General features: G+C 40.1%; 1 protein-coding gene across 2 annotated transcripts; it reads left to right on the forward strand.

The window, feature by feature from the left end:
* Nucleotides 1-502: 502 nt before the first annotated feature.
* Nucleotides 503-13106, forward strand: rab31 (RAB31, member RAS oncogene family). 2 transcript variants are annotated; one of them, XM_051952960.1, is made up of 7 exons: nt 503-722; nt 3474-3553; nt 5764-5845; nt 7439-7510; nt 7790-7896; nt 9027-9145; nt 11134-13106. In XM_051952960.1, exons 1-7 carry the CDS (start codon nt 687-689, stop codon nt 11220-11222), a joined length of 585 nt encoding a protein of 194 aa, XP_051808920.1. In that variant the 5' UTR covers nt 503-686; the 3' UTR covers nt 11223-13106. The 2 variants fall into 2 exon arrangements, with proteins under 2 accessions (XP_051808920.1, XP_022065565.2); XM_022209873.2 differs by having other exon boundaries at nt 504-722; nt 9027-9136; nt 11126-13106.
* The last annotated feature ends 3769 nt before the right edge of the window (nt 13107-16875 follow it).

A 16875-nucleotide genomic window follows, 5' to 3' on the forward strand; every position in this document is an offset into this window, starting at 1 on the left:
GAGGATTACAGAAGTTCTGGTCTTGGACTAAGGTGGGTGTTCCAACAAGCCGATGACCAAGAAAAACACCAAAAGTGGTAAAGAAATGGATAAATCAGGCTAGAATTAAGATTTTAGACTGGTCTTCTGAAAAGTTCTGACTTAAATCCAATCGAGAACCTGTGAAATATGATGAAGAATCAAATCTGTCAAAACGACATCAAATTTAGTTGAACTGCAGCAATTCTGTCAGTCAAAGACACAACAGCAAGCCGGTGGATAGCAACCAAAAGCGCCTAGTCCGGGTAGAAGTGGCCAACAGACCATTAATATGTGTATATTTTTGGACCAGATTTTTCCTGAAGACCTGTAATAAATCAATGTAAGAGCCAAAATGCATGATTGTATTTTTTGTGACAAATATGCGTGTATTTCAGTGACCCAATCGGAGAAAACAAGGGGTTCTTGGAGTCATTGAAAACTTCATCCTGCCATAAAACATTCCTACCACTGAGCTCCGGGCCTTTTATTTTGAAATCCGGTGGTTGAGAGGAGACGGTCAGTGTGTCTGAGTCAGGGGCTGGGTTTCTGGGTTTCTCTTTTATCCAAGAAAAAAAAAGAACTCAAGCAGTTTCAAGCATGTCGGGACAAAGACAGTGAGTGAACCTTGACAAACGATGATTTAAACCCTTCCAGAAGTCTCCATCATGGCCATCCGGGAGCTCAAGGTTTGCCTTTTAGGGGTGAGTCGGCTGTTTTTGTTGCTCCGTTTTGGGGAAAATTCCTTCAGCCTGTTGACTGCGAGTTTAACTGACAGCATTTTGAGTCTAGCGGAAATTAATAAAGTCAATACTAGTGCAAATGTTCCGTTAATTTCGGTGGGTTTTTTACATTTCCACTTTGTCGTGTTGGTTAAAAAACTTGGGAATGTCGCTAGCTGTGTGGAAACCACTAGCTCATCGGTCAGCAGTGGTTTTAGCCTCATTTTATTACGTTTATTTACATTTTTACACCCTTTAACTTCCCTTTGCTTCGTGTTTTTTGCGTGTTTTAATCGATTTTTGTTTTTTTCCCAGTTAGCGGTTCTGTCAATTTATCGCCCATTACGTCACCGTCAGACCGAGCCGTTAGATTTCTTGCTGCGTTAGCAAAACACACCAGAGCCTCTTTAAAAAGCTCACGGAAACAAGAGGTTCACACCACAAAATGCTGCTTTATCAACGAATGGATAGGAAATGAGGGCTTTTAAAGAGCTCCGTGGGGTTACCGGGCCTGTAAATACCGGCCCAGGGCCCAGCAGGGATCACATTTCACATCCAATCTGGAAATGAACCTCTCATGTCGGATTAGATCTCTTAATCAAGGTTTAGGGTTTGATCCGGATCAAAACTTGACTTTGTGTTCCTGTAAAGCTTGTGGAAGGATCAGTGTTGGTCCAAAACTACTCACATGTATGCTGTGGACTACAGTATAACTAATCCAGATGTTTATGCAGGTTTTAGTAGCTTTAAAGGACAATTTTAACTCGTATAATGCAGTTTTACACTTGACAAGTGGTAGTAACATCCCCTACAATGTGATTGGAATGTTATTAATGCATGAAAAAACTTAATCTGTGCCTCACAGTACAGGATGAGGTAGATGCTGATATGGTGGCTGTGGTGTGCTCAGACAGTTGTGTAAGGAAAATTAGTTTGAAAAGACTGAGCGAGATAAATTCCAGGGAAACTGACATACAATTTCAAGAAAACTCCTGCAAATTTCCCATAAAATTTCTAGAAAATTTACACAAATTTTAGGGAAAATTCCCATAAAATTCTTGGAAATGTCCCACAATATTCCAGGAGAATTCCCAGAAAATTTCCCATAAATTCTCACAAAATTACTGGAAAATGTCAGGAAAATTCCCGGACAATTGCCGTAAAATGTCAGGAAAATTCCCATGAATTTCCTGGAAACTTTCCACAAAATTCCAGGAGGATTGAATTTCAGGAAAATTCACAGAAATTTCCAATACGTTTTCCATGCAACTTCAAGAAAATTTCCTAAAATTCCTACAACATTCCCATAGAATCCTTCAACAATTTCAGGAAGATTTTCAGGAAACGTTTAAGAGAATTTCATTAAAAATTCCAGGAAAATTCCCATGGATGGATGGATGGATGTAAGACACTCCTCCTAAAAGTGTCTACCTACTAAACCCTTTAGTTCCTTTTCTGTCGGCTGCTGGTTCTGGGTCAGTTTTAAATCGTTCAGCGGTTCGTTTTCAGATGTCTTGAAAGTCGCTTTTATCCTGCAGTCTGAAGGAGTCTGTAGAAGAGCTCCAACTAAAATCCAGCTAAACCCTAAATCAAACACACTTTAACCAATGAAAACATGTACAAACGGATTCTTCATTTCGCTGCCGGTGTCTGGGGTCAAATTAAATCAGGATTATCTTTTTTCCAGCAGAGAGGTGGATTCCAGGAGCGACTTGCAATCAACGTTTAAAACTGATCGAACAATACAGGATTTCTGTCATCTAGTAGATATGTAAAGTGAATTATTAAACATTACAGTGATCAAATGAACATCATACTGCCTGTTAATGCGCTCAGTACAATAAAGCTATAAAACAAACAACAAAATAATGTATTTGTATTTAACTGAAATTCATGTCTGCAACTGATGTGACTCTAAAAACACGGCTTCAGAAAGTTGCCCTCTGCACAGATATAGAAGAAATCTGAATGTTCTTTATTTAATTAACTGTTGGACATTTAGCCTTGTTATGCTCAAAATATTTACGACGTAGTAGTGAATAATGTATGTTTTTATCTATTTGCTGGGGGTGAGATTAGCGGTCTGATTGTTCTTTTAATTGTGCAGTATTTAGTTTCCTCTTGAACCCCTGAAGTGACTCCTGTTGTTCTGGACACAGCCAGTAGCCCACGTGTTGATGTTTATTCCCATGTAGAGCACTGATTAAAGGTTCGGTGATCTTTAAAAGTTTAGGATTTGGATCAGCCCTGCAGTCTCCTGCTAAAGTTCGATGATCGCCTTATTCTTGAGAGCAAAATGTGGGATTTTCAGCTCAAATATTTGGAACAACTGAACTCAAAGGACTTTTTAGTCCACTTAAACTTTTCTTTGTCTTTATCTATTCTTTGTTTCATCTCTACTTGCTCAGGTCTAACTTCTACGATAGATTTTATTCATACGTACTTGAACTGTGAAAAGCTGGGATAAGAGCTGCTATTATGCCTGGATCACTAGAGATGAATGGAGCATAAATGACATGCACCTAAAAAAAGCCCGTGAGGTGCTTTAATTTGATGTCAATGAGCTTGTTTTGTGATTGACAGTTTAAGTTGTCCATTACAATGGTTAATGACTGTTGGGGATAGTTGAGCTGATGGACTCCCAGTAACAGATCTGATAGTGACCAGACGGTTGTATAAACAATGGGATCAATAGCGACTAACTGTGATTAATGTGTGACCTTCTGTTTGCAGGACACTGGAGTGGGGAAATCCAGCATCGTTTGCCGATTCGTTCAGGATCATTTTGATCACAACATCAGTCCGACCATCGGGTGAGTCCACAGCACTCCGAGAAAACTGGTTCAGAACAGCTAAAGTTGACGTTATTTTAGTGTTACCTTGATCAAATCACATGTAGACATACTGCAGTTTGTCTAGTAGTACTAATTCGAAACATACTTCATTCTAAAGCATTCCATTGAGAACTATCTAGAAGCTAATAGCAGAAAAATTGATTCCTCCAGAGACCGAACAGAAAATGTCCCCAGCTCATTTAGTCCAAAACTAATGGTTTATGCATATTTTAAAGCTCCCCGCTGCTGAGAATCAAGCGTTTAACGTCGTTAGCGTGTTCCAGTGGTGTCTCTGTAGCTACAAGGATCATCATGAATGAAACAAGTGAAACAGCTGCAGTTTACTGATGATGATCTCAAAAGTCCAACTTCAGACAACTACAGTTTCATATTTAACAGAGAAGAGATGTTTTCTGTTTGTGATTGCAGACGTGAGCTTTTTTTTGATGTTAGCAGCACATTAGTTGCTGCTGAAGAATGTAGTGAAGTCAGAGGCTCGTATTATCTGTTACTGGTACTAATGCTGTGGAGTGCAGTACATAAAATACATCAGTTAGTAGATGAGTCATCTGCAGAATCAGTTTCTGTCCTGAACATGTGTGGCTCATTCACTCCAAGATTACAACTTGCCATTGTGTACGTAGAGTCATTTTATAGTGTTTGAGTTGCAGGCAGTTACTTTGTGTATTTATAGATCTGCACATATTGCGCTTTTCCCCGCTAGCACCTACTCATCTTGACTCTACTCAGTTTGTGAGGTTTTCCATCAGGATGTAGTACCTGGTAGCAGCTACTATTTTAGGACCTACTGGGTCGGGGTTCCCAGCGAGCGGAGTGGAAATGATAATATGACGTCTACAGAGTGCAGGCCTCTGATTGGACAGGGAGTGATGACACACGACAGTGACTCCTTCACGATAACCAAACCCGCCATTTAAAAAGAAAAATGACAACAGCGACGGTGCACATTTTTCTTCATGGAACTTTGGAAAATGTATTTCTTTTAATAGACCGAGCAGCAGGTAAACCATGGTTTCCAGGCTAGTTTCCCTGTGATTGTAGGGCTCATGTTTGGCTAGTTTCCCTGTGATTTTAGGGTTCATGTTTGGCTAGTTTCCCTGTGATTGTAGGGCTCATGTTTGGCTAGTTTCCCTGTGATTGTAGGGTTCACGTTTGGCTAGTTTCCCTGTGATTGTAGGGTTCACGTTTGGCTAGTTTCCCTGTGATTGTAGGGTTCATGTTTGGCTAGTTTCCCTGTGATTGTAGGGTTCGTGTTTGACTAGTTTCATTGTGATTGTAGGGTTTGTGTTTGGCTAGTTTCCCTGTGATTGTAGGGTTCATGTTTGGCTAGTTTCCCTATGATTGTAGGGTTCATGTTTGGCTAGTTTCCCTGTGATTGTAGGAGCTCCGTTTATGCTTCCGTCATTTATTTTTCATGGATGGACGGCGCACACTGATGACGTTTTATTCTTTGTTCATGTTGACTCACGTACATCGTAGGCTGAGATTCATCTGTGTTTTCATCATGTAATCTCCACAGAGCAGACCTCACATTGTGCCCAAGGATTGTTAGATTCATGTCGCAAAGCGTAGCGAGCTGGGAGCTTATAAATTGTTAAAATCACACAGTTTGGAGAGGCCTTAAGCCATTTTTACGACAGGACAGGGTTATTTTCATGGAAAAAACTTAAAACCCTGATGATGAGTTTTTAGGGCAATCGATGCTAGAAACATTCCCATAAGTAATGTTTCAGGTCATATTAACAGATTTTTTAAGTTTAGTGCGTCCTTCAATGCACTCCTCCACATTTTCCATAAAATCCTTTGTGTAAACACAAAATGAATTCTATAGTTTAGCCTGTAGAGTGCAGCAGTTTGTGGAAAGCATGTCATGTACAAATAACAAAAAACGATGTCAAACTTAAACGCAGTAATGAATATATAGTTTATAAAACGTATTATGAAACAAACTAAGATGGACTGATGACAAAAAGTGAAGTCATATCTCAATGAATGCTCTTGCCCACCATCGTCACTGTAGTCCTCCTCCTTGTTTGATGTTTCTTCATACGCCTCCACCACAGTGATTCAACATCTTCAGTCTTATTAGTTTCCTGCTGACTGCTGCAGATTTTTTTCTTTGTGCTATTTAAAGAATGACTTTGTGAAATGCACTAACTCATCCGCAGAGCGTCATTCCTGACCAAGACGGTGCCGTGTGGGAATGAACTGCACAAGTTTCTGATCTGGGACACGGCCGGACAGGAGCGGGTGAGTACGACCACCACAGGAACTTTACTTCCTCCGAACTTTAAGTTCACTCACATGACTCCATGAAACTTTTTTTTTTCTTATGGCATTGTGCATCATGGAGCAGAGAGCGACACAATGCCCTCCCTGTGGCTGGTGCTGAGGACATGCATGTTATTATTAGGCATGAAACAGGATGATCCAGGTTCAAAAGTCATGAGACGTCAGAGTGATTCAGTGGATGGAGAAGGGGGCAGGGTGGAGCTGAGGACTGCCAGATTTGCTTACTGCATGGAAAAACCTAGTGCATCCATTTCCTGGTTATGTGAGAAACCAATATGTTGAGGAGGAACAACTTAATATGGACGGCTGGAGTTAAATATCAGAGATGCTGTTGTTGTGATGAAAATTAAAGACACTGTTTGGAGTTTCTGACGGTCGTTAAAATCCATTTATCGCCCAGCCCTACTTGAAATATCTGAAATATTTCACTATACCTGAAATGAGTCTAGCATATAATAGAGTTTCACTTTATAGAATAAGTGAGAACAAAAAATCTGATTTGTTTTGATGCTCTAGAGTTTTTTTGGGATGACACCAAAAACTGTGTTCTTGTTTTTGCCACACTGCTGTGGTGTTATCAGGTTTGGAATCGGGCTGCATGGTTTGTAAACTTGTTTTTATCATTAAGAAAAAACTCAATGCATTCAGTTCAGATTACAAAGAAAATCTGTGGTCTGAAATAATCGTTCTAGCCTTTAGTTTCTTTCAGAACAATGCATCCATACATGCAGCAAGAGAAAGAAAAACTTAATTTCTTGCGTTCTGGTGAATTTTTATGAACCAAGTCGTCCTTCTCTGCATACAGCTGTACTACTGAGGAATGTTAGGGCAGTTTTTCAAAATAAAAGTCCTCTATTTCTTTAGAGTTCATTGGGAGCTGAACAGATGTGCACAGATTTCATCAGTGTTGATTGAAGTTCAGCATTCATTCATTAGTTTGTGGAGTTTTGCTTGATTGACTTTTCATTGTCTGCTGATGTTGTGTTCCTTTATGTGTTGAGCTTTGTAGAGTCAGAAGAACAGAGCAGGTTTTGAATGTAGCCCCCCGGAGACTGCTTCTATCAGTAATTGACATAACAATAGTTAAACATGATCCAATAGTTTTTTCCCCCATTGCCACCCCACCCAGTTTGTGGAACTGTGACCAGAATCCATCCTGAATCCATTCCTCTGTTCTTTCTGTGGGACAAACTCATGGAGTCATTGTTTATAAATGATCTCAAACCAAATCTGTGCTGTCATTTCTGGAGGCTAAGGTTCTCAGTAAATAGTCTTTTATTCAACATTGGAGGAACCTTAATGATCAGTTAAGAAGAGCTGCAGCTTCTGAGAGTCACTTTTTCCATCGACCGCTCGTCTTTCTAGAATGTCTGATACCGGTGTGCTCCTCCGGCTCCATGCTGCATCTGTCTTTATAGGTTAACACAACATTTTAATGCTGGTATCCATTAAAGGAATTCATCTTTAGGAAGCAGCTGAGTTATATTCATGCATGTTGTTCAAATAAAAAGATGATGATGCTAACTGGTATAAATGTGTTTTCTTTTTTAGTTTCATTCATTAGCACCGATGTACTACAGAGGATCAGCTGCTGCTGTCATTGTCTACGATATAACTAAACTGGTAAGCAGAACAGAAGACTTCCTATGTCTGAATCAGTGACAGTAGGTCAGACTTTAGTTGTGTTGGGTCATAACAGCTGGACTGAATGAATGAACTAAAGAACACACTGAGCCTGAAGTCGCTTTTCCATCACTCTGCTGTGCTTCTTTGACCTACGAATGTCATTCTTTCCTGGTCTGTTCATGGAAACTTGAACATGTGACAGGGACTAAAAAAACGTTGGGCATGTTCTCACAGAACCCGTCCCAGAACTGACCATGATGTGTTCTCGCTGTCCAGGATTCTTTCCAGACACTGAAGAAATGGGTGAAGGAGCTGAAGGAGCACGGTCCAGAGGACATCGTTGTAGCCATAGCAGGGAATAAGAATGATTTAGGAGACATCAGGTGGGCTCATTTTATTCTATTTGGCTGGAAAAAAACGCTAGAGGATATTGAAATGAAACTAGTGAGATGTAGCACAAAAGTTTGAGGCCTCGTTTTTAATCATAATAAGCCTGTCCTGCTTTAGCTTGAGTGTTCACAGTTCAATATAAACTTCAGCAGAAATGTTGATTATTAACTGGAACTGGGTCATTCCATATCATTTCAACCAGTGGTCCCCACCTGACCCTCTCAGATTTTGCTAAGTTTTTACGTACATTTAGTAAATTATATATGATGGGAAAATCCAAAATTTGAATGCTTTATTGTCATTAGTTTCAAAGTTATGGCCATTTGAAGTAGGTAGGGGGTACCCTATTATTGCAGCCAAAATTAAGACTTGAAATTTTCGACCATTTTCAGACTTCTATAACTTCTGAACAACAAAAGATAGAGATCTGACATTTTCAGAATCATTTCACAGTGACCTATAGTCCTCAGAAATGTGAAAATATTTACTTTATATTTATAATTGCATGTTACAGAGAATGACAAAGTTGCGATTTTATCCATCATGAACTTCTAAACTGCTACATTTGGCCACCCATTACACAAAAACTGATCATCATATCCATTAGAGATTTTATGTGGTATAATTTGGCTATCTAAGGATTGGATCTGTATAAAATGAAAGTGCTATGGTATGTAATGCATGAAATATGAACAGCTAAAGATCACAAATATCTGTCCCACCTTCAGATTCATTAATTAAAATGCATTAAACATAGAAGGGTTTATAGAAGCAAGTTGTGCTTGGTGTCAAAATTTAGGGAAATTCCTGTAATTTCACATGATGTCTTTTATTCTTTGATACCACCTATCCCACATGCTGGTACTGACCTTTGAATCTGAAGGTCGGACAGATATTTTTGATTTTTAGCTGTTCATAGTTTTCTTAAAATTGGTTGATTTCATACAGAATGACCCAACTATAACTCTTGTTTTCCTTTGTCACCTCTTTTAGGACTGTAAAACCCACTGTTGCAAAAATGCATCGGTTTTATTTAACCATTATTATTTCCTGTGTGTATAAAAACACAGATTTCTCGTCTGAATCTGTTCTAAACTGACTGAACTCTTCTTCTCTGTCACAGGGAAGTTCCTATGAAGGAAGCGAAGGAGTTCGCTGAATCAATCGCAGCTATTTTCATCGAGACTAGTGCCAGAAATGCTGTCAACGTTGAGGAGCTCTTTCAGAAAATCAGTAAGTTCCGTGTGTCTGTGTGATGTCGATCAGTTTAGCCTTCATCACTGTGGAGGTTCGCTGTAGAGAAAAGATCTGTGCTGCTCGTTCAGAACTTGAACAGAATCAGATGAGGAGAGGACAGGCAGTAGAAGACTGTAGAAAAGGGCTTTTTATTTCTTTTTATACAATTACACTAAACCCAGAAAGAAAAACAAACAAAACAACTGAACAATGCCTGGGTATTAACAGAGCGTCTCCTGTTAATCATGATGTTCCCTCCAACGCTGCCATTTCCAGTCCTGCATTCTGTCCGCTTTGTCCAGTTTTTGTCCATTTGTGCTTCCTGTAGTCTCACTTTGGGAGTTAGTTTTTCCATTTTGTAGATTTCCTCAATAATTTTCAACCATTGGTCCTTTCTTTGTGGTTCTGTTTCCCCCCAGTTCCACATTAGGGCTTTTTTACAGGACACGAGCAGCATTTGGACTGAATATCTGTCATTTCCATCACACTGTCTTCACACTGCAACTCAGAGGGATCTTTTAACCCATTATCTGCTGTAGCTCTTCACATACAGTTTCCAAAAACTTAGCTACTTTCTGACATTTCCAAAAGACATGTGAGTGATCTCCAACATTTCTGATGTCGGTTTAACTCTTTACTTTTTGTCTTTGGTGAAATAAAGAATAAAGAACTCCCTCCATATCTGTGATCCAGTGGATGTGGGATGAATCTTCCACATGTTAAGCCAGTCATCTGTTCCTTCTCCCACTTCTCTTTTACATGATTAGTTGTATGTTTATCATGCATATTTAGTGCTGAAATTATTGTCATACTTCTTTCCGTGTATGTTCTGATTCTGTTCTGGATCACTCAGAATGTCCTCATTTTAAAATGGAGAACTTCTGTTATGATTGCGCTTGGCTTTCACACTACTTTAGAGTTTTAAGGCGCTTTTCCACCACCACCTACTCTACTCGACTCTACTGGGTTTAGGTGGTTTTCCTTTACAGCTGAGTTCTACCTCATCATGGGTGGAGTCACAGAACGCTCACCGTCCTCCAACATGGTCTCAATAATCCAGCGGTGGAGTCGTTCTCCTTCCTGTTGCTCGCTGCTTGGCGTCCATTTGATTAAACCACTTCCAACACCTCCGGTTTGACCCACTCCGGCTGTTATAGTCCTTGATGGACCGATAGTCACTTCAGAGCTTTTTCAGCTTGTCCTGACTCTGCTTCAGTGTTCTGCTGTATCCGTGGACGGCCATCCGCTCAGAGACCTCCTGATAAACTTTCTGGTTGTGAGTCGCACCGTCCAGCTCCCTCTGGATTCTTTGGTCCGCCAACAAAGACACAAAAGTCTCGACCTCTTCTTTTCCCACAGTGCAGGTCTGGTGTGTCGTCGCTCCCTGACCAATCGGAGGCCAGCACTCTGTAGACGTCACACTATCGGCTTTGAGGATCTTTAACATTTGAACATGGTCAGTTCTTAGACTCTGGCCCATGATTCAGGACTGAGATTCCACTTCATCAAATCTCAAAAGCAGATTCAGATTTTCAGGGTTTCATACGTAAAAAAAACCATCCTAACAACATGCAGAGTGGGATGTTTTATTCCACTATTCATCCCCAGAATCGGTTTCTGCTTCTAAAACGTGGGGCTTGGACTTCATGGATCTGCACTTTTTTAGGGAAACAATACAGAGCTACATCTAAACCATTTTATGGCAGGAATGGATGATTGTAATAAAAAAATGCTTTAAATGTGTAACTTTAATGCAAATAGATGAGTTTTTTAGGAATGAAATCAATGACAGACCTACCTCATTTATCACAGGTTTAATGATTCAACTTTTGTCTGCTGTAACTCTGTAAATGACCTTTAGGTTTCTTCCCATTCAAAGGATGTTTCTCTTTCCACTGTGGCCTTAGGGGGGAGTTCATATGGGCTCTGTAAAGCATCTTGGTGCTGTATAAATGAAACTGAATAGAATTATTCTTGTATCTTCAGGTAAACAGATCCCCCCCTGGAGAACCCTGAGGTGGACAGCAACGAGTCTTTCAAACTGACTCGGCAGCCTCCTCCGGCCACCAGGAGGTGCTGTTAGCATGGAGAGAGGCCGATGAGACGACTTCCCTCTGCAGCGAGGACCCCGCCTGCACAGAAAACAGTCCACAATGCACACAGTGTCTCACTGCCAGGAGAGACGACAGAGTGGACAGACTGAGGTCAGCGTGCACGTGTGGTCGATCGCAACACAGAAAAAAAACCAACCTGCCAGCAGTATTATGTAGGTCAACGCACATGCAGTTTCCACAAGCCCATTTTTATTCAGCTGCAGCAGTTTCAGCTCAGATGAAGTCTGGAAGCAGAAAGTCTTCGGTTTGTCCCCATCGTGTGGTGTTTTGACTGAATTACAGTAAGATTCCTGTTAGTGTGGTACTTTAGAAACATGCTTCTGCTCTGTAACTTTAAACCCAATGATCCAAGCTGACGTGCTTTTTAGCGCCAGGCTTTGGTCGATGTCATTTCCTTTCCAGAGTTTACTGCTCTGTAGGAATTCACTGCACTGTGGCTCATGAACGGCATAAATGAATGAAAGTTTTTAACAGTCATTTCTACCCTCTTCTACTCAGTTTTTTGTACATGTATGTGTCACGCTAGTTTTTTTCAGAGTATTTGAATAAGAGCAAACCTTAAACAAGCTGTAGCTCAGATGCAGCCGCTTTACATTCCTCTGTCATGTGTTTTCATGCACATTTACTGCATATAAGGGTTTACCTGTACAGAATGAACAGCGTAGAGGCCTTTAAACGTAGTAGGACTCCTCCCCCGCTGGAACACTGTGACTGATGCCAGAATTGTTTACATGGTGATTTGTTAAAGATGTTTTCTGTGTGCTGAAATGTGTTGTTTTGAGATTTTTCACTACAGGGAATGACTGTAAACGACTGCCAAACGTGAGCTTTCCGTGTGTTTCACCTGAAAAGGTTCCATTTGTAATGTTGATAAGAGAAAAGAACTGCATGTATTTCACTCTAAACGTGTTAAAAATTCCAAAAAGGCTGTTTTGTACAGTTTATACTAACCAAACTCCAAAAGAACCGTGGGGACAGAGCCTTAAGTGTCGAGAAAAAGGGTAATAATGAAGATAGTCCTCAGATGATGTACAGTGTTGGCTGTTATTTGTTTTAACAGTCTGGATTTGACCACTTGAGAAATTTATTACAGCACTTTTACATTTATTTAACACAGTATTGATTTGGAATTACTTTTTGAAATTACAATTTTCTGTAAAGACAGTATCTGATAAAAACAAAAGAAAGAACATGAAGATCAACCCAGAGGACAACATGGTTTTCTATCAAATATTATCTTAAAAACTTGTTTACATTTGTACTTAAATTAGTACAGGTTAAAGAAATCATTCTGAAGTTTTTATCAACATGTATGACGGAATAATGCGATTGATTTTACAGTTTATGATGCAATATATCCATATAGTTTCTGATCACACCAAACTCCATTCAAAAATCTGACAATTTAGCGTTTTCGTGCTTTTTGGACAAACATACAGGTCGTATCTTCAGAAATCTGACCTTTATTTACTCTGAAGTAAATGCATGTTGCTAATAATCACCAAAATGTTTATTTTGTGACGACAATTTTCAAGTATACTGTCGTAAAATACAGATTTTTCAGTGCAGTTTGGCCTGATTGGATGATTGAATACATGAAAGGAGATTTCCTCAGAGTGTTCCGTTCATCGCCACACAAGTGCCTTTTTTATGTTTTTTCTGAACAATTGTATGACATGGCTGAAAATGTGTACTGCCACAATAATGTATAATTACTAGTCTTAATCAGTACAGACCAACTGTACGTTCCAGCCGTCCTCATGCTGCATGCAGAAGTCATGCTTCCTGTATCCTCTGTAGACCAGATTAACTTCTGTATATTAATCAATGTAATAAAAATAGTAATTATTCTATTTCTCTGCTTTGTTTTTGTGATACTTTAACCCACTCTGGGGATAAAAAATGTGTTTTAAAATTCAAAGTGAGTGTGAAAACAGCAAGATTTAGTTGCACCCTGGACCCGTGGTGAATGCAGTCATTACACAGCATATCAGAGAGAAAAAAAAACAGCTTTGGTCTGTTGACTTCACCCAAAGCAACCTAAAATACTCTCATTAAAAAAAGATGAATCTCCCTCAATCTTTTCACAAAGTATTCTGTGCACAGACAGTAATGTGACTGTTTTGTGTATTTTGTTGATGATGATGAAGATCAGACTGACGTATGACGGCTCACAGAGTTTGAGTCAATTCAATGTAGAACGTCTCCAGTCAAGGAAAAAAAATTAGACCACCTTTGTTTTCTTCAGTTTCAGTTGGACTGTTGATGATTGCACTAAGGTCCTCTTCAAGGATGGATCCAGTTTTCAGTTGATGTCCACTCCATCCAACTTACTGGTTAGGAGGAAGCCTGGAGAAGTTCCAAACCAGACTGTCTGCCCCTACAGTAAATCATGGGGGTGGATCAGTGAGCATCTGGGGTAGTTTCAGTCTGGGTGGAACAGGGAGAATGAACCAGGTCATGTTTGGGGCTACTCTGGAAAACAGTCTTCTTCCATCAGCTGGAAAACTCTTTCCTCCCTCCAATGACTGGATTTTCCAAGAAGACAAGGTCAGTTAAAGCCTGGATGGAGAACCAGAACACTGGAACCATGGCTTGGCTGCTCAATCACCAGATCTAAATCCAACTGAAAACCTGTGGAAAGTTATCATATGCTAAATGGAGAACCACAAGCCCCAAAACAAAGCAGATTAGTTAGAATTAGTGCAACAGGAATGGCCTGCTGTGATCAGAAGTTGGTGGAGAGCATGAAGAGACATCAGGAACAATGGTTCTGGATCAGTACTAACTCCTGTGCGGATCATGGGACTAAAACAGACAGAAAAGAAAACACGGAATCATAAAAGCTGTTTTTGGCAGAACAATGCCATAGCTATTGATGGAAGAACTGAAGGGATTTTGGTTATTATCAAGAAAACCATGGAAAATGTCTGATATCAGCTCTGAAACTAAACTCTTATGAGCTGTTTTTGTCATCATGTTTGTCCAAACAAATGTACCTTTAGGTGTATCAAGCTTTAAAATGAACAAGAAATTGAAGAAAACCAGGGTGATCTAATCATTTTTTCCATGGCTGTACCACTGAGAAAAGCAAGCTTCATTTTAACTGAACCTGCATTACAACTCCTAGAAACATGTATCATGGACCAATGAAAACCAAGTCCACTAATGTAGAACCAGTCAGAAGCCACATGGGTGTATTTAACTCCTCAACATCCCAACACAACTAAGCTATACATATCCATTGTATGCAATTTTACAGTGACCTTCTGAAAAAACTTTAAACAGCACAAACTACATGCACTGGGGAGTATTGCATATTTCCCTATTCAGTTCTATCTATCCATCTATCTTTCTGTCTATCTACACTATATTGCCAAAAGCATTGGCTCACCCATCCAAATAATAAGAATCAGGTGTATAGAATCAATCACCTGGGGATGCAGACTGCTTTTACAAACATTTGTGAAAGAATGGGTCACTCTCAGGAGCTCAGTGAATTCCAGCATGGTAAATGGTTGTATTTATATAGCACTTTTATCTGATATGTCACATTTACCCATTCACACACTGATGGCGGAAGCTGCTATGCAAGGCACTAACCACAACCCACCAGGAGCAATCAGGGGTTAGGTGTCTTGCTCAGGGACACCTCGACATGAGCACGACTGGCCAAGGATCGAACCAGCAACCTTCCAGTTACAAGACGGCCACTCTACCCATTGAGCCATGCCGCTCCACATGGAGCTGTGGTGCCGCCTGTACAACAAATCCAGTCGTGACATTTCCTCGCTCCTAAATATTCCACAGTAAACTGTCAGCTGTATTATAAGAAAGTGGAAGTGTGTGGGAACGACAGCAGCTCAGCCACCAAGTGGTCGGCCACGTAAACTGATGGAGCGGGTCAGAGGATGCTGAGGTTTATAGTGCCAAGAGGTGGCCAACTTTCTGCAGAGCCAGTGGCTACAGATCTTCAAACTTCATGTGGCCTTCAAATTAGCTCAAGAATAGTGCTTCAGCAGAGAGCTTCATGGAATGGGTTTCCATGGCCGAGCAGCTGCATCCAAGCCGTACATCACCAAGTGCAATGCAAAGTGTGGGATGCAGTGGTGTAAAGCACGTTGCCTCTGGACTCTAGAGCAGTGGAGACGCCTTCTCTGGAGTGACCAATCGCGCTTCTCCATCTGGTAATCTGATGGACCAGTCTGGGTTTGGTGGTTGCCAGGAGAACCATACTTGAAGGACTGCATTGTGCCAAGTGTAAAGTTTGGTGGAGGGGGGATTATGGTGTGGGCTTGTTTTTCAGGAGCTGGGCTTGGCCCCTGAGTTCCAGTGAAAGGAACTCTGAATTCATGAAGAGGAGAACGCCATCGTTGTTTGAGAGAACGTCATTGCCACAGAGAGGATCTTCACCATTCTATATGGTCTGAGACTTTCATTTTGTTTGTTTTATATGTTTTGCATTACTTGTTTCTTTGTTTGGTGCAGTGTTGTCCTGGCGTGTGGGACCCATTTGGCAATGGAAGGCTTGTTTGAGGGACCGTTGTTGTCTAATTGGAAATGTGCTTGTGAATTTTGTGATATATTTGACATGTTTGTATTTTTTTATTGTCCTAGTTTTCATGGTGTTGGCAGACTGCAGGGAAAATAAATGTCTAAAGACATCTGTATGAAGAGTGGCCTTCTATACGGCAGACCGGAGTAGTTACGTTGCGGGTTGAGGTATATGAGTCCCGTGAAGCATCTTTAGACAATTTGACCTGTCATTGGCTCTTTATGAATTAAATTGAATTGAATGACATCTCTGAAGGGAGGAAACTTCTTCAGCTGTGGGACAGCGCTAAACTATTACGTTTTATTTATATATTTATTTTTTGTCCATTTTGGACGACATACTAAACGATAACGTTTTTGTGACATTTTAGACGACGTATTAAACTATGACGTTTTTGTGACATTTTGGAGGACATACGAAACTATGACATTTTTGTGACATTTTGGACGACATACTAAAATATGACGTTTTTGGTCACATTTTTGACGACATACTAAACTGCCGTTTTTGTGATATTTTGGACGACATACTAAACTATGATGTTTTTGGCCATTTTGGATGACATACTAAACTATGACGTTTTTTTGACATTTTGGACGACATACTAAACTATGACGTTTTTGGTCACATTTTGGACGACATACTAAACTATGACGTTTTTTTGACATTTTGGACGACATACTAAACTATGACGTTTTTGGTCACATTTTGGACGACATACTAAACTATGACGTTTTTGGTCACATTTTGGACGACATACTAAACTATGACGTTTTTATGACATTTTGGACGACATACTAAACTACGACATTTTTGGTCACATTTTGGACGACATACTAAACTATGACGTTTTTGGTCACATTTTGGACGACATACTAAACTATGACGTTTCTGGTCACATTTTGGACGACACACTAAACTGTGACGTTTTTTGTCCATTTTGTACGACATACTAAACTATGACATTTCTGGTAACATTTTGGATGACATACTAAACTATGACATTTCTGGTCACATTTTGGACGACACGCTAAACTGTGACGTTTTTTGTCCATTTTGTACGACAT

The sequence above is a fragment of the Acanthochromis polyacanthus genome, chromosome 9 (genome assembly GCF_021347895.1).
Source record: "Acanthochromis polyacanthus isolate Apoly-LR-REF ecotype Palm Island chromosome 9, KAUST_Apoly_ChrSc, whole genome shotgun sequence".
NCBI lineage: Eukaryota > Metazoa > Chordata > Actinopteri > Pomacentridae > Acanthochromis > Acanthochromis polyacanthus.